Raw genomic sequence first — 21,496 nt, forward strand, 5'->3', positions numbered from 1 at the left:
GAAGCCAGTCTTTCTGTCTCAGTCTGTCTCCCTTTACTGTGTGTGTGTGTGTGTGTGTGTGTGTGTGTGTGTGTGTGTGTGTGTGTGTGTGTGTGTGTGTGTGTGTGTGTGTGTGTGTGTCCCAGTGTAAGAATGTGTCCCTATAACGCCTTGTAACTAAGCAGAACAGGACACATGTGGACGGTCACGTGGCATCAAACCAACAATTCCTCAAACGTGCTGTTTTCCGAAAAATACGGCCATATTCTAGTTGAAATCAAGGGATATCACTATCTAGCCTATCGAAGAGCTTTCCGTTTTGAACTTTTGAGGAAAGCAGGGTGGGATGTATTGTAATTGAGAGGAGTAGGCATTTACTGCACATAAACTGCCACATCGTGTAAGATTTGTATATAATTTAATAGTAAATACTGTCCGCCTGAACGCACCCACCGGCCACACGTCCTTCCAGATTTTTTTTTTCGTATTGTCCGATGACTCCCAGGCCATGCCGTTACGTCCTGAATCCGTTTTGACGCGAGTTACGTGCACTGGTAAACAGTCCGCTCAACTGTGAGGCAAGAGTGTGACGGCCTGAAGCCTCGAGGTGCAGCGTTAATCCGATTGACCCTTGTAAGCTTGACCGTTCTGATGTCAGCAAAGGCAATCAGTCTTATGCAGGCTTTCCTTGAGTAAATGAGTCACGATTTGTAGGCGCTAAGCGTGTGAAGAAATGTTTTGCTTGTTGGTTGACGTATTTTTGTTTGTAGTCTTTTGTGTGTGTTGAGGTACTGTGTCTTCGACTGCCCATTTATCGTTCTCACTGTTTGTCTGTTTGTCTGCCTATTCTTCCGTCTTATCGTTCGTCTTTCTGTCCTTTTGTCTGTCTGTCTATATATCCAGGCAAAGCGTTTCCGGTAGGCCAGACAAATAGCCATATAACAGGTTTAGCAATTTGTAGAAGTTTAATGCTGTCATTTGTGTCACCCTTCATCCACCGTGAAACTCTCACGTTTTGCCCAAACTTTCATTTTCATACAGGAGCTGAAAGGTCACAGCGCTGAAAGTCCACAAAATGGCCGGGGCACTGGCCTTTGGCTAGTCCTTCTCACAATTTACTAGCCAGAGAGCAAATTTTACTCGCCAAACCAACAATTTGTTTCAGCAACTTTACTCGCATTTGGCGAGTAGATCAACATTTCCACTCACCACTTACCTTTTTTCTACTCGCCACTTTCAGGCCTGGGTTATGTCGATGGCAACGAATGTTACCATTGTCTATTAAAAGCTTTTTTGCATGCACTGCATTAATTATTTTCAGCACGTGCGCGCTAAAAGCTTTGGTACTGTTCCATGCAAACATAGTCCATAAATAGCCTCGATCAGTCGATGCCAAACATTTCCATTGTAACCTTTATAAAGCAACAGGGAAGACCTGCCTCAGAGGCAATATTGGTGAGGTTCTGTGTCGAGCGCTGTTAACGAGGGGCATTGTTTTGTTGACCTCTGAATGACACGTAATTAGTCAGAGGATGCCAATTCCCAATCAGGCTCTTCTGGATAGAAACAAAATGGTTCGCTAATAATCAAGTTCAATCGATTGGATTGAGAAACGATGACGGTAGTTATTGAAGCTTTACGCCCTCTTTCGCTTAGATGGGTCGGGTCGGTGCTTTGAAAAGACAAATACAGCTGTTCGCAAAATGTCAATGTAAAAACAATGAACACTGGCAAGCATGCACCACTGTTGTAGCCAATCCAAACAATATCCGCTAATAAAACCTTATGCGTATATTCCATGTTCACATTTGTACAGATGCTACGATATTGCAGTTGAATCAAAGTTTTGTGTAACCCAGTCTAAACAATAAAACGTCACATCTGAAAACACCCACTACCAGCTCTGAAGAGTATTCTTCTCAGTCTAGTATATTTTGAATAATTCCTTGTCAGCGTGGGGTCCCAACAACTGTTGCCGGCCAGGTCCGGCGCCATCTGCAGCAACAAAGACACCCAGCCGTGTGGATCAGCCGTAAAGGTGAAGTTCCGATCAATACTGATGAATACCGCAGTCCTACATAGTCATAACATTAAAGGCTATTTGGCGCTATTTGGCGCGCATTGATAAGAACTGCCGTGAGGTCGTTTGGAGGATACAGGTGGCATGCAGGTGGGCTTGTAAGAGATGTTATATTGCTCAGCGTTGCCGTTCTTGGTGTATAGGGAGTTTGTTTTGTAGTTAACGCGGATTGAGATATCATTTTGAATCATGAACATAATTATTTGGTAAATGGCTAAATTTAATATACAAGGATCATTTTGGAGTATTAATCAGCATAATTGTTTTGAACGTTCAATCAACAAAAAGGAGGCAGCGTCAGGACAGCTTGGTACTTCAGTGGTACGTATGTCATAAGTGGACACCCTTGGTACCAACCAAAAGTGTCCCTTTCACGCAGGTGTACTTTAATGACAGGGCCCAAACATTCTGTTTAAGGGGTTACTCGTGGCCCCAACACCGTCTCAAATCGCCCCATAAACAGTGACTTTGTGTGTACTGAGCAACCCCCAAAGCTGTTCATCAAACACTTAGCAGGTAGAGCATTTAAACTCGTTACGATTGTTTTTGCTCACAACGACATGGTTAAGTTAGCTGGAGGTGCCCTCGTACAATGCAGGTAATCGTTTTATGTGTACCAGGCACGCCCCAAAGCAGTTCTTCACACAATCGATAATACTTTAACAAAATTTAATATTGTTATAATTTATGTAAATACGCTTTTGTTGTTTCTGACGACCACATGATTGAAATAGTTGGAGGTGTCTTCTGCAACCGTGTGGGTACTGAGCAAACCAGAAAGCAGTTCAGTGCACACTCTACCACAACAGTTCAGTAGGTTATTTTCATTGGATATTGACATTGTTACTGTGCACAAAGGCATGACTGAATCAGTCGGAAGCGTCCTCTGATGAGGGAGGTCTTGAATGAAACCGTGTGTGTGTACTGAACAAACCCCAAATGAGTTCATCAAACATACTACAGTGACAGTTCAATGGGAGATTGCCATGCGGTAATGTGAGGTTGTTATTGCACACACTTGCATGATTGAACCAGCGAGGCAGTGAGTACGTACCTCTACACACACGCCTTTTGCAGTTACTGATCAGGCCTGGTCAAAGCAGTTGATCATCACACTCTTTGCAATAATAGTTCAATATGTGATTGCTATGCGGCATTGGCATTGCTAATGCTAACAATTTGCATTATTGAATCAGCGATGCAGTACAGCCAAACGCCTTTTGCAGTTACTGATCAGGCCTGGTCGGATGCTTTTTTATATTTAGTCAAGTTTTGACTAAATATTTTAACGTAGAGGGGGGAATCGAGACGAGGGTCGTGGTGTATGTGTGTGTGTGTGTGTGTGTGTGTGTGTGTGTGTGTGTCTGTCTGTGTGTGTGTGTGTAGAGCGATTCAGACTAAACTACTGGACCGATCTTTATGAAATTTGACATGAGAGTTCCTGGGTATGAAATCCCCGAACATTTTTTTCATTTTTTTGATAAATGTCTTTGATGACGTCATATCCGGCTTTTCGTGAAAGTTGAGGCGGCACTGTCACGCCCTCATTTTTCAACCAAATTGGTTGAAATTTTGGTCAAGTAATCTTCGACGAAGCCCGGGGTTCGGTATTGCATTTCAGCTTGGTGGCTTTAAAATTAATTAATAACTTTGGTCATTAAAAATCTGAAAATTGTAAAAAAAAATAAAAATTTATAAAACGATCCCAATTTACGTTTATCTTATTCTCCATCATTTGCTGATTCCAAAAACATATAAATATGTTATATTCGGATTAAAAACAAGCTCTGAAAATTAAAAATATAAAAATTATTATCAAAATTAAATTGTCGAAATCAATTTAAAAACACTTTCATCTTATTCCTTGTCGGTTCCTGATTCCAAAAACATATAGATATGATATGTTTGGATTAAAAACACGCTCAGAAAGTTAAAACAAAGAGAGGTACAGAAAAGCGTGCTATCCTTCTTAGCGCAACTACTACCCCGCTCTTCTTGTCAATTTCACTGCCTTTGCCATGAGCGGTGGACTGACGATGCTACGAGTATACGGTCTTGCTGAAAAATTACATTGCGTTCACTTTCATTCTGTGAGTTCCACAGCTACTTGACTAAATATTGTATTTTCGCCTTACGCGACTTGTTATTTTTACATTTAGTCAAGTTTTGACTAAATGTTTTAACATAGAGGGGGGAATCGAGACGAGGGTCGTGGTGTATGTGTGTGTGTGTGTGTGTGTGTGTGTGTGTGTGTGTGTGTGTGTCTGTCTGTCTGTCTGTCTGTGCGTGTGTGTGTGTGTGTGTGTGTGTGTGTGTAGAGCGATTCAGACTAAACTACTGGGCCGATCTTTATGAAATTTGACATGAGAGTTCCTGGGTATGATATCCCCGGACGTTTTTTTCATTTTTTCGATAAATACCTTTGATGACGTCATATCCGGCTTTTTGTAAAAGTTGAGGCGGCACTGTCACACCCTCATTTTTCAATTAAATTGATTGAAATTTTGGCAAAGCAATCTTCGACGAAGGCCGGGGTTTGGTATTGCATTTCAGCTTGGTGGCTTAAAAACTAATGAGTGAGTTTGGTCATTAAAAATCAGAAACTTGTAATTAAAATTATATTTTTATTAAACGATCCAAAACTAATTTCATCTTATTCTTCGTCATTTTTTGATTCCAAAAACATATACATATGTTATATTTGGATTAAAAACAAGCTCTGAAAATTAAAAATATAAAAATTATGATCAAAATTAAATTTCCGAAATCGTTTTAAAAACTATTTCATCTTATTCCTTGTCGGTTCCTGATTCCAAAAACATTAAGATATGATATGTTTGAATTAAAAACACGCTCAGAAAGTTAAAACGAAGAGAGGTACAGTAAAGCGTGCTATGAAGCACCGCGCAATCGCTACCGCGCCAAACAGGCTCGTCACTTTTACTGCCTTTAGCACTAGCGGCGGACTACGTTCAGTTTCATTCTGTGAGTTCCACAGCTTGACTAAATGTAGTAGTTTCGCCTTACGCGACTTGTTTTTTATTCCCCTGCCGTCCCATTATCTGGCGCATATCGGAGCCAGGCACACGTGCCCGTTAATGACTGTACGTGTGAGTCTGTGACGTCGAAAAATCAATTCGGCCCTCGGGGTAGCCTCGGCGTTCAAACACTTCTATCTCTCGTCACTTGCTGGGCTGCGCTGATTTTGCTATCCCGAATCGGAACTGCATTTTCACGGCGGCTCCGTGTTTTGGATGAAGTGTGCTTCTGGCTTGTTTTGCCGCAGGTAAAAGTGTGTGGGCTTGAAAAAAGAGACAGAGAGAGACAGAGAGAGACAGAGACACTGAGAGACAGAGAGAGTCACTAAGAGAGCCACGTAGAGAGAGAGAGTCACTTGGAGAGAGAGTCTCTTAGAGAGAGAGAGAGAGAGAGAGAGAGAGAGAGAGAGAGAGAGAGAGAGAGAGAGAGAGAGAGAGAGAGAGAGAGAGAGAGACTTACAGGTAACACTCACCAATCGCATAATTCACCGCAGGGAGTAGAAAGTCACGTTCAAAATTTTCAGTTCAATATGTTTGCTCTTTCCCGCTGCCACAACTATTTTGGTGGACTATGTTTTTACTGAGCAATGATATTTTCACCAGACCGGTATTGAATATTAACGGCAATTTGCGAGACTCTACTTTCTGGTCTGGAAGTTGCTTTTGTGGCTGACACTTTCGATCTCTCTCCTACCTGATTGGATTATGGGGGATCTGTGATTGATGCCGGCGGCAGTTCGAAGCACTGCACAGTAATCACCCACACCTGTGTGTTCTGGAAGTAGGCAGCTGAAAGTTTGGAAGACTTTTGATGAATGAATCTGCTGCTTAGTCCTAGACGTGTGGTCAATATAATTATTCACGAGGGAGTGTAATTTTGTTCAGTCAGTTGTTCGTTTACGTTTCCTTGGCGTTTTTGTCTGGTCTGCCTGTCCGTCTTTCTATGGGGTGCTAGTGGTTCAGATGCAGTAGATATTTTGTGTCTCCATGTTAGTTTTTTTTTTCTTTTTTTTTTTTCTTTCTCTCTTTCTCTCTGTTTGTTCTTTTTGTTCTGTGTATCTTTCTGTCGTTCTTTCTATTCTTCCTTCCGTCAATTCTTCCTTCCTTCAATGCTTCCTTTCTTTTTACCCCCGATCAATTCTTTTCATTTCCTTCAGTTATTAAACCGGCCATGCACTGAGTAGTGAGTTTCCTGTCCATTCTGCCCAACGCACGCGATGACGCCCAAACCAGCACACTTATCTCACTTCATTAACCACCGGCTTTGTGAGACGAGTGTATAAGTATTAGTGTCATTGAAAAATTTCTGTTCTGTACAGAGATATCAAAGGTTCAAACATGATGCGTGTGCGGAATTAGTGTCGTGACAATATTTTTCTTTGGTAAAGAGGTTTTAATGTTCAAACGCGGTTTATGTTCGAGGCTGGGATAACTGTGACCTACCAATGAAAATCATCGCACAAATGGTCAACGAGAAAATCGGGCATTTTACGGCATGAGAGGGCGGGGATGTAGCTCAGTCGGTAGCGCGCTGGATTTGTATCCAGTTGGCCGCTGTCAGCGTGAGTTCGTCCCCACGTTCGGCGAGAGATTTATTTCTCAGAGTCAACTTTGTGTGCAGACTCTCCTCGGTGTCCGAACACCCCCGTGTATACACGCAAGCACAAGACCAAGTGCGCACGAAAAAGATCCTGTAATCCATGTCAGAATTCGGTGGGTTATAGAAACACCAAAAATACCCAGCATGCTTCCTCCGAAAACGGCGTATGGCTGCCTAAATGGTGGGGTAAAAAACGGCCATGCACGTAAAATTCCACTCGTGCAAAAAACACGAGTGTACGTGGGAGTTTCAGCCCACGAACGCAGAAGAAGAAGAAGAAGAAACGGCATGAGATTCTCATTGGTCAGGATGGGAAGTGTTACAAATAGATAGGCTACTGCGCTACAGTGGAGCTATATAAAGTATAGGGTAACTGTGTAGTTTTCATGGTTCGTTAACTTTGTTGTTACTGACAGCAGCACTTTCGGTCACCTATCCTAGTTCTGCGGGATTCAACGTCTGAATTATGCAGACATTGGAAAAATGCGTACACCGCGAAACTGCCCATGCCAGATATTATAACTTGTCCAGAGGGGACGACTGCATCACACTTCTATCAATTAATTAATATGTCATTCGGAATCACGTCCGTGTTTCAGTTCTGCCACAGACATTAGCAGACAACCTTCGCAAAAGCCTCCAGCAATTCGCAGAATTATGATACTGTACCACTATTGACTCAGCGTATGGTGTACTCTCAATCACTCATTGTATCTGCTAATGTTTATTGACGCTGAGCATCTGTCGAGCGCCAAATATTCTGAATGTCACTGTGCTCCCACGGAATCCTATTGAGCTATACTATGAAGTTTAAAGAGACACGATTCGCTGCTACTATTGTCTGATACTGGCTGCAGTGTATACGCTCAAATTTATGAGCTGGAGCTTCGTACAACCTCCGTGAGGCGATTCAATATTGAGTCCCATCTGAAGGTCACTGTGGTCACATGGAGTCTTACTAACTAACGAATGACAGATTCATGAAAGTACGCATATTTACCTTAATTTTCCGTAACTTCAGATAATACATGCATGTAGGCTGTCTCGTATAAGTGTCACTGGGACATGCCGTTTTAAACCTCTAGCTGCGTTTGTTGTGAAATAAATTATGTACGTCTGTGCTGAAATCAGTGCGTTTGTCACATACATTAGGTTTCAAACTGAGCAATTACGCTTTGATGTGTTTGTCTGGGAACACTAAACAAAAAACATTTCAATCTGGAGAAGGAAAAAAAAAATCTCGTGAGGCTTTTTTTGTATGGCCTTTAGACCAGCAGGTAATGGCCTCTTTTAACAGCCAACGATTATGCAATTACTAGCAGCAGCCCATTGTTAGGGGCGAGGGAGGCTGAACCTTCAGCAGTAAAACGCTTTAAACTCCTGGCTGGCTCACAGTCGTTTCGTTCGGACAGTAAAGTGTGGTCATACATACCATACCTTGAGTCCGGTGGCGTTGTCAGGCACGGTGATGAGATGAAGTCACCTTGTCCACTCACTGATGGCTGATTTTGATGGGATTGTCGGAGAGCTCCTGTGACAACTGTACGTGTGTGTAACTACAATAGACAGCGGACGAGTCGTGTATAATAGTGCTGAGATAGATATATATCCGTGTTAAACGACAGGCCTTTTTAGACAGTGTGAGTGTTACTATCAGCGTACAGTCATTGGTCATTTGCTGATACTCAGCGACGGAACCGTTGCAACTCGTTTGACAAGGGTGAGCCGTACCTGTCGCGGCTGAGCCATTTGCGCGTGATTTGTGACATATTGTGAGAAGAAGATGGATTGAGCTTCTCGAGTATTTGGTGAAGGATCTTCGCAGACGAAGGTATAGTTTCTGAGTCTGTTATGTGGTATTAGCTCTTGTACGTGTCCTTGAGAAGACTGTGATTAACGGCCGTACATCAAAAAAATTTAAAATTATGATCAAAATTAAATTTTCGAAATCAATTTAAAAACACTTTCATCTTATTCCTTGTCGGTTCCTGATTCCAAAAACATATAGATATGATATGTTTGAATTGAAAACACGCTCAGAAAGTTAAAACGAAGAGAGGTACAGTAAAGCGTGCTATGAAGCACAGCGCAACCGCTACCGCGCCAAACAGGCTCGTCACTTTCACTGCCTTTTGCACTAGCGGCGGACTACGTTCAATTTCATTCTGTGAGTTCCACAGCTTGACTAAATGTAGTAATTTCGCCTTACGCGACTTGTTTTTACATTTAGTCAAGTTTTGACTAAATGTTTTAACATAGAGGGGGGAAATCGAGACGAGGGTCGTGGTGTATGTGTGTCTGTCTGTCTGTCTGTGTGTGTGTGTATAGACCGATTCAGACTAAACTACTGGACCGATCTTTATGAAATTTGAAATGACAGTTCCTGGGTATGATATCCTCAGACGTTTTTTCATTTTTTTTATAAATGTCTTTGATGACGTCATATCCGACTTTTCGTGAAAGTTGAGGCGGCACTGTCACGCTCTCATTTTTCAACCAAATTGGTTGAAATTTTGGTCAAGTAATCTCCGACGAAGCCCGGACTTCGGTATTGCATTTCAGCTTGGTGGCTTAAAAATTAATTAATGACTTTGGTCATTAAAAATCTGAAAATTGTAAAAAAATAATTTTTTTTTTTATAAAACGATCCAAATTTACGTACATCTTATTTTCCATCTTTTTCTGATTCCAAAAACATATAAATATGTTATATTTGGATTAAAAACAAGCTCTGAAAATTAAAAATATAAAAATTATGATCAAAATTAAAAGGCAGTGAAATTGACAAGAAGAGCGGGATAGTAGTTGCGCTGAGAAGCACGCTTTTCTGTACCTCTCTTCGTTTTAACTTTCTGAGCGTGTTTTTAATCCAAACATATCATATTTATATGTTTTTGGAATCAGGAACCAACAAGGAATAAGACGATTTAAATTGATTTCAAAAATTCAATTTTGATCATAATTTTTATATTTTTAATTTTCAGAGCTTGTTTTTAATCCAAATATAACATATTTATATGTTTTTGGAATCAGAAAATGATGAAGAATAAGATTAACGTAAATTTGGATCGTTTTATACACAAATTTTTTTTAACAATTTTCAGATTTTTAATGACCAAAGTCATTAATTAATTTTTAAGCCACCAAGCTGAAATGCAATTCCGAAGTCCGGCCTTCGTCGAAGATTGCTGGGCCAAAATTTCAATCAATTTGATTGAAAAATGAGGGTGTGACAGTGCTGCCTCAACTTTTACAAAAAGCCGGATATGACGTCATCGAATACATTTATCGAAAAAATGGAAAAAAACATCCGGGGATATCATTCCCAGGAACTCTCATGTCAAATTTCATAAAGATCGGTCCAGTAGTTTAGTCTGAATCGCTCTACACACACACACGCACAGACAGACAGACACACACACACACACACACACACACACACACATACACCACGACCCTCGTCTCGATTCCCCCTCTGTGTTAAAACATTTAGTCAAAACTTGACTAATGTAAAAACACCTACATTTAAAAACAAACAAATATATATGAAAATGTAATTATCCCAGAATTTAGTTGAGCAAGTGACTAAAGACTTTTTGAAAGAAAAGACATTTTGAAATACTGAAAAGTACAAGAAAAGAGTGAACAAAAAGAAATAATAATCAGAGGGAGGGATATGGAACAGCCAAAACTAAGACAAATACTTTTGTAATTTCTTTACAGTAAATACAAAATGTCCAGAGAATTAGCAATATATCTAACACTAGAGGAATACCCGGCTTCGCCGGGGTGAATCGCGAGACAGAGACAGACAGCGTGGCGGTTCATCACAATCACCTCTGCAGGCGAAGTCCTGTCAAACGGGATTGAGAATTTTAGAGCTTATTTCTTAGCCCTATATTATCTGTTGTGGCTTCTCAAATGCCAGAACATACAGACAGACAAAAGCCGCTAGACCCCATCACAAACAGAACTCTACAATCCACAGGTTTTTGCCCACACACACACACACAAACACACACACAGAGAAGCCGTATATATAAATACTAGAGGAATACCCGGCTTCGCCGGGGTGAATCGCGAGACAGAGACAGACAGCGTGGCGGTTCATCACAATCACCTCTGCAGGCGAAGTCCTGTCAAACGGGATTGAGAATTTTAGTGCTTATTTCTTAGCCCTATATTATCTGTTGTGGCTTCTCAAATGCCAGAACATACAGACAGACAAAAGCCGCTAGACCCCATCACAAACAGAACTCTACAATCCACAGGTTTTTGCCCACACACACACACACAAACACACACACAGAGAAGCCGTATATATAAATATGTATATCTATATCTATAAATATATAGAGATAGGTGAGAGTGTATTTTTCGCGTGGCTATAAATTGATTCGACCTTTTCACTTTGACAGTAAGAACAACTTACGGGTGCAAGGGAAGCGTTCTGGACAGCGCAGTGACATTCTAACAAAAGAACCTCAGAAACGGGAATTTGGGGTGAACGGCGCGAGACAGAGACAGACAGCGTGGCGGTTCACCACAATCACCTTTGAAGGCGAAGTCCTGTCAAACGGGATTGAGAATTTTAGAGCTTATTTCTTAGCCCTAAATTATCTGCTGTGGCTTCTCACATGCCAGAACATACAGACAGACAAAAGCCGCTAGACCACATCACAAACAGAACTCTACAATACACAGGTTTTTGCCCACACACACACACAAACACACACACACAGAGAAGCCGTATATATATATGCATATCTGTATCTATAAATATATAGAGATAGGTGAGAGTGTATTTTTCGCGTGGCTATAAATTGATTCGACCTTTTCACTTTGACAGTAAGAACAACTTACGGGTGCAAGGGAAGCGTTGTGGACAGCGCAGTGGACAGCGCAGTGACATTCTAAAAATAGTAATAGTAACTTACAACTGAACGGGAAAGCCACACGAAGGAAGGGAGATAAACGCCAAACACTGGAGAAGATAAGGAAGAGTTACTTATAATGGTGAAATGAACACAAAAACCAAAATCAGTTCAGCGCTGCGCGCTGAGAGCACGTGTTGAAATATCTCATCGATGATATTGTGTCCGGGGTGTAGCTGAATACGGTGTCCAAATTTGAAAAAGATCCACCGAGAACTTTGGCGTTGTGATGTGGTGTAGCGGCTATGGTGTGTCGGTATGGGGGCCCGGGTAGCTGAGGTGGAACCAAAATAGCTGAGGTGGAACCAAAATCGGTTCAGCGCTGCGCGCTGAGAGCACGTGTTGAAATATCTCATCGATGAGGTTGTGTCCGGGGTCTCTCTGAATAAGCCCACCAAATTTGAAGCAGATCCATCGAGAACTTTGGCCATGCATGGCGAATACACAAATACACAAACACACAGACACACAGACACACAGACACAAGTCGTATATATATATAGATAGATTGACGGAGTGTGTGACGATATCTTCTGCTATTGGTCTGTTTCGACAGTGATATCAAAATCTCGACCTCCGGTCTCGATTTTGATATCACTGTCTCAACAGACCATAGCAGAAGATATCATCGCACAGTCCGTCAATATTGGGTAATATCTGCACGTGAAACCAGAAATTAGCGAGTCAATAACACTGTCACGTACAGTACTGCTGCTGAAACCACAATTCACCTATAATATTACGCTCATTATGAGCGAGCTTGGTCAATTACAGTGCTTGTGCATGAGATTGACTGCAGCTCAAAGCACTAGTAGTTTTACAGCAATTAGTAGCCTACTTAGTCTATTACAATTCTTGTGACAATCAATTTTACAGTGCTTTTGCATTAGACTGACTGAAACACGATTCGTTGCCTGCAATTAATCATCGGGACTGCTCTTGTTCGATTTCTGTTGTGCGGGTACACACGCGCGCATTGCGTGTGACCTCAGCTCGTGAAAGATTTATTGTGGAACGATTATTCTAGTGTGGAGGTCTTGCGTCGGTATCGAAGCGTAGAAGACTGAGCAGATTTTCGTAGAGTGACCAGTCTGACGGGCCGATTTTAGGTTGATTTTGGGTGTGAAGAATGCAACAGTATTTCATCTTTGAGTGAGAAAAGGACAGCCAATATCTGTATAAACTGAGAGAGAAGTGTGAGTATTATTGTGTTCAGCTTTAATTGTGGTAGCTTCGCTGTTTTAGCAGTTACATATCTTTCAGGCCTAGACTGGGCTATTTAAATCACAATTTATTCAGCCATTGGCCAACCTTAATTTATAAAAAAAAAAATTATTTTTTACTCAGATTAGATTAGGCTATGATTGTCTGACGTATTTTTAATGTTACAAAATATTTTGACATATATTTCTCCTTTGATTGACACACACACTTTTTTGGTCTGTTTGGAAAAATGAGAATAATGTCCGTTTGAGAAAATGAGGGAAAGCTTCTGTAAAGGCTCTTTGTCTTGGTACCTAAATATGCATGAGGAAATGTCAATGCGTAGCATTAGTACTGTGTATAAGACGGGTTTATAAATTATTTTTTTTATTGCATACGTTTATTTATTTGTCAATTACCAGGGATGCCAAAGTTATCTGTTTTCGTTTCTCCGCACGATCTTCTTGCCTGTTTTCTGTCGACTCGCCGAAATGAAGCGGCTTACGCTTAGTTTCCCCGTGTGAACGGTCAACACAGCTTGTAGTATTTTTCTTACCATTTTCACAAAGTGCTTGTTGAGCTTTTACGAGGGTTCAGCTAGAACAGCTTTGAAGTAAGCGCTAAAAAGGTTACAAGAGCAGCAAAAGTGGGAGGTAGCTACACCTCTACAGAAAGGGAAAGTGGACTCTTGCGGTGGATTATTTTAGAGACCCTTCACCCCGGCCGTCTGCGACTTGTTATGTGCGGGCTCTTTTAAACGAAAACGAAATTTACGACTTCTTGGTGAAAGCAAGATGGCATATAGATGATCATCAAAGTTTACATGTTGACAGGATCGCTTTACAAAAAATGGAGGGGGGCGGGGCTCAGCTTGTTTGAGTTAGGAGTGACACAACACAGAGTTTTTGAGTATGTTTCATAAGCATGATATCAGTGTTGTCGTGGTTGTTATGCAGTATTCCAAACACTAAATCTCACGAAATTCTGGCTTTTATGCTATATGTGCAGTTTGATGATGTTATTATTCCAAACCAAGGAAGAATTGTATGACTTTTGGAATGATTTTGAAGATCAAGTAACAGCGTGGACAGATTTCTGTACACTGTGTACGTGTATGTTAGTGTGTGTGTATGTGTGTGTGTGTATGTTAGTGTGTGTGTGTGTATGTTTGTGTGTGTGTGTGTGTGTGCATGTGTATGTTAGTGTGTGTGTGTGTCTACGTGTATGTTAGTGTGTGTATGTGTTAGTGTGTGTGTGTGTTAGTGTGTGTATGTTAGTGTGTGTGTGTGTGTGTTAGCTAGTGTGTGTGTGTGTGTGTTAGTGTTTGTGTGTGTGTGTGTTAGTGTGTGTGTGTGTGTGTGTGTGTGTGTTAGTGTTAGTGTTGGTGTGTGTGTGTTAGTGTGTGTTAGTGTTAGTGTGTGTGTGTTGGTGTGTGTTAGTGTTAGTGTGTGTGTGTGTGTGTGTTAGTGTTGGTGTGTGTGTGTTAGTGTGTGTTAATGTTAGTGTTAGTGTTAGCTAGTGTGTGTTGGTGTGTGTTAGTGTTAGTGTGTGTGTGTTGGTGTGTGTTAGTGTTAGTGCGTATGTGTGTGTGTGTGTGTGCGCGCGCAGAATGTCAAAGAAAAACCGCGTATGGGTGCAGAAACAGCCGAAACTAACGGCAAGTTCCAGTTCTCTGTACCTATTCTCATTTAAAACACGCTATGGTTGTCCAGTGTCGCGCCGTACAAACAGCCCAGGATTCAGCAGTTACTTTCACTAAGGATTACAGTCACTTGAGGTTTTGAATGTGGAGACTTGTCGAGGGGGCTACTTACCCCTCCTTACTCCATGTAATCTCCCTTGTGTTGGCTAGTTGAGGGCTGTTTACCTGTAATTCAGGGTGCATTTCATGGTCAACGGGTGCCTTGGTACACACGTAAACACCCCCTGTCGACAGTGGTTGCGGTTTTCAGATTGACTGATTCGTCACCTGGATGGATAACTCGGTGGCTGGGGTGGTCTGAAGGTGTGTATGTAGGTGTAGTTACTATAATTACAGTACACTTATTAGTCACAATGTTTTTGATTGTTTACTACCGTTAGGCCTTATTTGAATGGTGGCTCTTGTAAGGCATGTGCGCACACCCGCGTACGTACACACGCACACACACGCGCACGCGCGCGCGCGCGCACACACACACACACGTGCACGCGCACGCGCGCGCGCGCTCGCTCTCTCTCCCTCCCTCGCTCCCTCCCTCTCTCTATCCCGCTCTCTATCCCGCTCTCTCTCTATCTCTCTCTCTCTCTCAAGTCTCTCAGTCTCTCTCTCTACCCCCCCCCTCCCCCCCGCGCTCTCTCTCTATGTGTCAATCACACAAAGATGACCGTACTAACTAACGCCACATTTGACATCTGAATAATTCACTTCATTTGCCGGAATATATCCATCCAGTCTATGATAGGCTTAGTGTCCATCGGCGATACATTGACCACAAGAGAACGCCCACTATGTCACACAGGTGGAAAGCGCAGGGGAAACCCCATTGATTAGGGTCACTGATGTGGTCATTTGGCTGTACGGGCACTTCAGTGACACATTGATTGAGAGGTAGTGGCGCATAAGAGCTTAAAAGGCTTTCGAAATAGTCATTGCATTGAGGGTCGAACGTGTTCGATACTACTCTCTCTCTCTCTCTCTCTCTCTCTCTCTCTCTCTCTCTCTCTCTCTCTCTCTCTCTCCGTGCATCTTCTCTCCCTCCGTGCATCTTCTCTCCCTCTCTCTCTATCGCTCTCATTGTCTCGCAGGATCGATCTATTGGCTTTGGTGGCAACTGACACTGTTGTTAATTTGATGGTTGCAGTGTTTGCTTCTCTCTGTTTGCTTCTGTCTATGTGATTTGATTGAGGTTGTGTTTTCTGCAATTGCATATAAGCCTTACATTGTTTTTCTCTTTCTTCTTTCTTTCTTGAACGAGGTGGGTCCGAGAGAAGCGAAAATACAGAAAGGGGGTAGTTTCAAGTTGAAAAAAACCCACAACAACTTTCCACTTGAGTTATGAAAGATTTACTTTGAGGTTGTAATCAAATAATGCTTCGTTCTGTCACTCACTTGCTCGTTTCCTTTCACTGAATATGAAACTTTCCCGCAGAAATAGTAGACGATGTGCTTGAAGTGTCTTCAAATGCTCGAACAGAAAATCCGAAGCGTCATTGGTATGTGCGTCAGCTTGCCATGTTGAACTAACAGTTCTCAAATACTTGGACAATTAATACGCTTCGACATCTCTTGCTCTTTCACGCAGAGGAAGTAGATGCCCGATTTCCCACTGCTCTACGAATACTGCAATCTGAAAGGACACACGGGGGGGAAAATCTAGAGATTAGGGTCACTGCTGTGGTCATTTGGCTGGACACGTTGGTGTCATATAGCAGCTTACGGTGTTAAAAATGGTCATTTGCAGCGAAGGTCGAACGAGGGAGTCGTTTGTTCGAAGTACTGCTGCTGACACGAATGTATTTGATGAAATTTTCTCAAAGGATCGATGTCTTTGAATGGTATAGTAACTGCGATTGGGGATAAGAGGGGTGGCCAATAACAGCTTCACGGACTCAAAATACTCATTTGCACCGAGGGTCGAACGAGGGAGTTGTTCGTTTGCGATACTGCTGCCGACGAGAATTTTTTTTGATTTGCACTGTTCGTTACTCAGTGTCTCGCAGGATCGATCGATATTTTGAGTGGTGGCAACTGACCGTGTTGCTAATGTGAGGCTCGCAGTGTTTGTTTCTAGCGGCCTTTTTTGTGCTGTCTGATTTGATTTCAGGCTGTGTGTGTGTGTGTGTGTGTGTGTGTGTGTGTGTGTATATGTGAGTGTGCGTGCGTCAGTGCGTGCGTGAGCGCGTGCGTAGGTGATAAAGCTGCCTATATACGGGTGGCTAGACGATCAATCGAAAACCAAAACGCATGCATATAATCACAGCATTAAGATATTTGCGCCAGCTTACCTGTCGGATGTTACAGCTCCCAAAGGCTTCATTGTGTAATTGGTAATGTCTCACTTTGCTCTGACACACTGACAAGAACCAAATACCCAATTTCCATGAGAAGCCAATTTCCATGAGAATCCAATTTCCATGCGAACCCAATTTCCATTTAACTCATTTTATGAATACCTAATTTTCAAGAATACCTTATTTGCCTGAATACCTAATTTTCGACTGATGTTGTGAATATTACAATCCGAATAGACGCGTGAAAGAGGAAGTATACTGACACCCGATGACACCCGATGAAACTAACCTGGACCGCTCGGTCACCTAGGCTGATGTGAACGACAAAGTGCTTTACTGGATGCCGGGATCCCACTGCTGGATCGGGTTTGTTCAAATACAGATTTATGTGAGATTTCAACCAATCTGACTTGACCCTGTGCCTGGGTATCACCCATTTGGGTACTTTCTCATGCGTACCACCCCAGGTCTACAAAATTAACTCAATTGACATTCAGAGTGTGACAGTGACTCCATTCCAGGATGCTCTCATCAGCCTTCGCACCCTTCCACGCTCCCGTTTCACATGGGAAGCGGTTGACATTTTCTAGAACTGATGTTCCGGCCTGTGAAAACAACCCCGCCCTTTTCAAAGAGAGGGGGAGGTGGGTGATGGGAAGAGACAATGTATTGATAGATGTCTGGCAGATGTCCCGGTGTGGTTTTCACGCCGAATGTTGTGACCTCTAGACAATGGAGAGGGGACAAAAATCGTTACTACCCGTAGCGTGTAATTGGGCGACGCGACATTGTCATCTGGTGAACAGCGTTTTCTTCAACATTATCATTTTACTATGTAACTTTTTTTGACCAGATGGATTGGGGGGGGGGGGGGGGGGGGGTCAGGAAGGGAGAACTTGAAAAGTCTGACAGCCATGTTCTCTCTAGCTGTTGGGGGCCGGGGGGGGGGGGGGGGGGGGAGGCAGGAAAGCAAGACGGTGTATATCACTCAATCTAATCAATCAGTCAATTAATCAAGCATAAAGTCGATCATCCTGTCAACCAATAAGTCACTGTTTGATATCGATCATGGTATATATCATGACTAAAATAACCAGAACAACATTAAATGTCATAGCACATTGGAAAACTGTAAAAATTCAATAAGCATAGAAAAACAAGGTGAAAACAACACCAATCGGAAACAATTAAACAACCACACAAATAAATGAACAAAGAAAAACAAAGGAGCAGCCGGGAGACAGACACACAAACTTCCTTAGTTCTCCTCTTCTAGCCGAGTTAAAAGGAATACATATCTTCAGCAAGGACAGCCTCTGGCTTGTCATGTTACCCCACACCGGTTTACTGCACGTTGGGGGTGTGAATGAATGAACAGAAACTAAGATTTAATAAACAAAAAGTAAGGAAGGAACAGAAGAACAGAAAAACACATTTAAACTCAACCGTTTCACAAAAGATCTACATAATTCATAGCCTACTTTAAGTCTATTTTTTCCCCAGTTGCCGCGCAGAGACAGTCCAAGAAGCATCTTGGGTACATCACCTTTTTTTTTCAAATCACAGAGCACAAGTCATGCACCTTGTATTTCTTTTTCTTCGTCCTTCGTCCTTCAGTTTTTAAGCTCCTTCATGTGACACTGTCGGAGACAAAAAGCAAAAAAACGCCAGCTTTCCGTTTTTTGCCGCTGCATGCAGCAAAGTGCACGGCGCAGTGCTGCGCTGCAGAGACCAGTCACCGTGGCAACACCGCACGTGCAATCCATGCAGCGCATGCAGCGAGAGTTGAAGGATGATGCACCGCGAGTATTTAAAAATTCGTTGCTAGGCCTTGCTGTGACGCCTTCGCCTTGATACTCTTCCCTGCTGCTACGCGCCCTCTCTTTCTTTCTTCCTTTCTTTCTTTGCTGTCGCAGCCTTTTTTTTAGCCTCCCCAAAGCCCTCGCCTAAAAGCCTCGAGGGAGTGCGCGCGCGCGCGCGCGCGGCTCGCGCTGTGTGCATGCACACACGCGCCTAAAAAATGGTGTGCGTTGCTATGCCTGATGCTTGACATGCTTGTTTTGTTCTTGTGTTCCCTCCCTCGCTCCCCGTCCCCCGCCCTCTTCCTCCCGTGAACAGGAGCGCGCGCTAGTCATTACGTGTTTATGTGTCGACGGGTGTGGATGCATGTTCGGTTGACACTGAGGACAGATATTTCAACAGAACAGGCATTACTGTCCACATCTAAAGTTTTGTCCTGCGTCAGTTTAAAACTTGTGATGTTGTGCTAAGCTCGCGTAAGGTTTTGAAGTTTTTCTTTGTTGAGTGACACTTCAGAAGTTTGAAAGCTTCCACCAGCGAGTGTCGTTTAGAAAGTTCTACCATAGACTGAGTGCAGAACGAAACCATCACCATGCCTAGGCTTCGCATGGTCACGCTTGAATACAGGTACAGTGTTTTTGTTCAGCATTTTTTTTTTCTCGTTTGCATGGTTTACGTAAAACACGTTGATTTCATAGAATCTTGAAGGTAAACTATTGCATGCAGATTGTTGTTTATCTCTCTCTCTCTCTCTCTCTCTCTCTCTCTCTCTCTCTCTCTCTCTCTCTCTCTCTCTCTCTCTCTCTCTCTCCCTCGCTCTCCCTCGCTCTCTCTCTCTCTCTCTCTCTCTCTCGCTCGCTCGCTCTCTCTCTCTCTCTGTCTCTCTCTCTCGCTCTCTCTCTCTCTCTCGCTCTCTCTCTCTCTCTCTCTGTCTCTCTCTCTCTCTCTCTCTCTCTGTCTCTCTCTCTCTCTCTGTCTCTCTCTCTCTGTCTTCTTCTTCTTCTTCTGCGTTCGTGGGCTGAAACTCCCACGTACACTCGTTTTTTTGCACGAGTGGAATTTTATGTGTATGACCGTTTTTTACCCCGCCATTAAGGCAGCCATATGCCGCTTTCGGGAGGACTCTCTCTCTGTCTCTGTCTCTCTCTGTCTCTCTCTCTCGCTCGCTCGCTCGCCGCTCTCTCTCTCTCTCGCTCTCTCTCTTCCTCTCTCTCTCCCTCTCTCTCTCTCTCTTTCTCTCTCTCTCTCGCTCTCTCTCTCTCGCTCGCTCTCTGTCTCTCTCTCTCTCTCTCTCTCTGTCTCTCTCTCCCCTCTCTCTCTCTCTCTGTCTGTCTGTCTCTCTCACTCTTTCTCACTCTTTCTCTCTCTCTCCCTCTCTCTCTCTCTCTCTCTCTCTCTCTCTCTCTCTCTCTCTCTCTCTCTCTCTCTCTCTCATGTTGTAGCGTGTGTGCTGCTGCTGTTGCTGTTGGCAAGGATTTAGTCATTGTTTTGATGGAAACTTTTGATCAAGCCGGCATTGTTGTTTTGCGTGACTGGAGTAATCATTGATAATCAAATCGATTGATTTGAGGAGGTCCGACAGGCTGATCAGTCAATCTGATTAAACAATCACGCGTGCGATCGTATGTGTGTGTGTGTGTGTGTGTGTGTGTGTGTGTGTGTGCGAGCGTTCGTTTTTAGATTGACTCGATTTGGAGACAGATGTCAGTGGGGGGGTAGTGTTGCAATAGAGTAGTACTGTTTATGAATGCCGCTTGTAGTGCGCACAAACAATACGTTAGAAAATACTATACCTTGTGGATCAGTAACATGGCAGAAAGACCATTCAATTCAAGGACTTTAGGTCATTTGAAGAGCCCTCGGATTTACCGACTCAACACTCGAACAAGATCTGTCAAGTCAAGTCTGGCAGCTGGATCCGTTAAGCTATAACGGTTCTCAGTTTACACCACACTACAAAGGCTAAAACAAACTCAAGCCCAGCAACACCTACAGCAGGTAATGTAAAACTGACACAAAAATAAAGAGAAACTATACCCACCCGCAGAAGAAACGCTAGATTTCGGGGTGCGCGGGAGTTCCACTGATCATGTTGCAAGAGTTTTATTGTTCTGAAAAATACTCTCAGCACCAACCATTCAAACGAATGGATTGTATGGACAGGCGGCCGTGCGTGTGGTGCTGTTTGGATGTTGCAACAAAACAGAACGACTGATCATAGTAAAAGTATAAGTGGACATTCAGGGAGGAGGAGGGGGGGATGGGGTGGTAAAAGTAAATTCAATTGGACTTCTATTCAGAACTCAGTGTTTCAAGAAGAACTAGGTCGTGGATAACACCAGAGTTTAACTTCAGTGTTTGGTGGTTTGAAAAGCTGCAAGGATATAATTTGAGTTCGCGTTTCTTTTGTGGGTTGCTATATATATTCTCCGTCAAGCAGCACCGCGGCACCATCTGGTTGAGAGGTCCATATATATCTCTTGCCGGTAGATTCCTGTCAAAACACTTATGTTGTAGCGAGCCTTGTCGAGGGCGTTGCAGGGGTCCTTGCCGTAAAAACGTAGTAACATCTGGCGTCTTCTTCACTGCGTTGGAGAGAGAGGTGCAAATATATTATATAGTGCACCGCGTTGTATAGCGTACGCCGTGCTGATTGTTTTTCAACTTGCTGGTAATATTGAGGCTGCGGCGAGAGGACATTATGGATGTGTTTCCTGCGGATACTCTGCAGTTTTACCGCGGCTGTAAAATCTGAGCCTCCATAAACAGGCAAGGTACGTGCGTGTGTTTGTAGAACATATAGTGTATGGCTTGGGGTGTTTTTTGTTAGAGGTTGTTCTGGTCTTGTCGTTTTGGTCAATTTTTGTTG

The 21,496-nt window shown here is 42.9% G+C and overlaps 1 protein-coding gene across 3 annotated transcripts in view; it reads left to right on the forward strand.

The window, feature by feature from the left end:
- The window catches only part of LOC138975615 (TNF receptor-associated factor 4-like), a 75,217-nt gene that overhangs the window by 32,796 nt on the left and 20,925 nt on the right, over positions 1–21,496 (forward strand). The window contains exon 1 of one of the 3 annotated variants that reach the window (XM_070348343.1): positions 18,989–19,254. The exons of 1 other annotated variant lie outside the window; for it this stretch is intronic. In XM_070348343.1, coding sequence (XP_070204444.1) covers positions 19,220–19,254 — 35 coding nt within the window. In that variant the 5' untranslated portion in view covers positions 18,989–19,219. Of the gene's footprint in view, positions 1–18,988; positions 19,255–21,187; positions 21,402–21,496 lie in introns of those variants that run through there. One more of the 3 variants, XM_070348344.1, reaches the window with a different exon arrangement.

Source organism: Littorina saxatilis, linkage group LG9 (assembly GCF_037325665.1).
Source record: "Littorina saxatilis isolate snail1 linkage group LG9, US_GU_Lsax_2.0, whole genome shotgun sequence".
NCBI lineage: Eukaryota > Metazoa > Mollusca > Gastropoda > Littorinimorpha > Littorinidae > Littorina > Littorina saxatilis.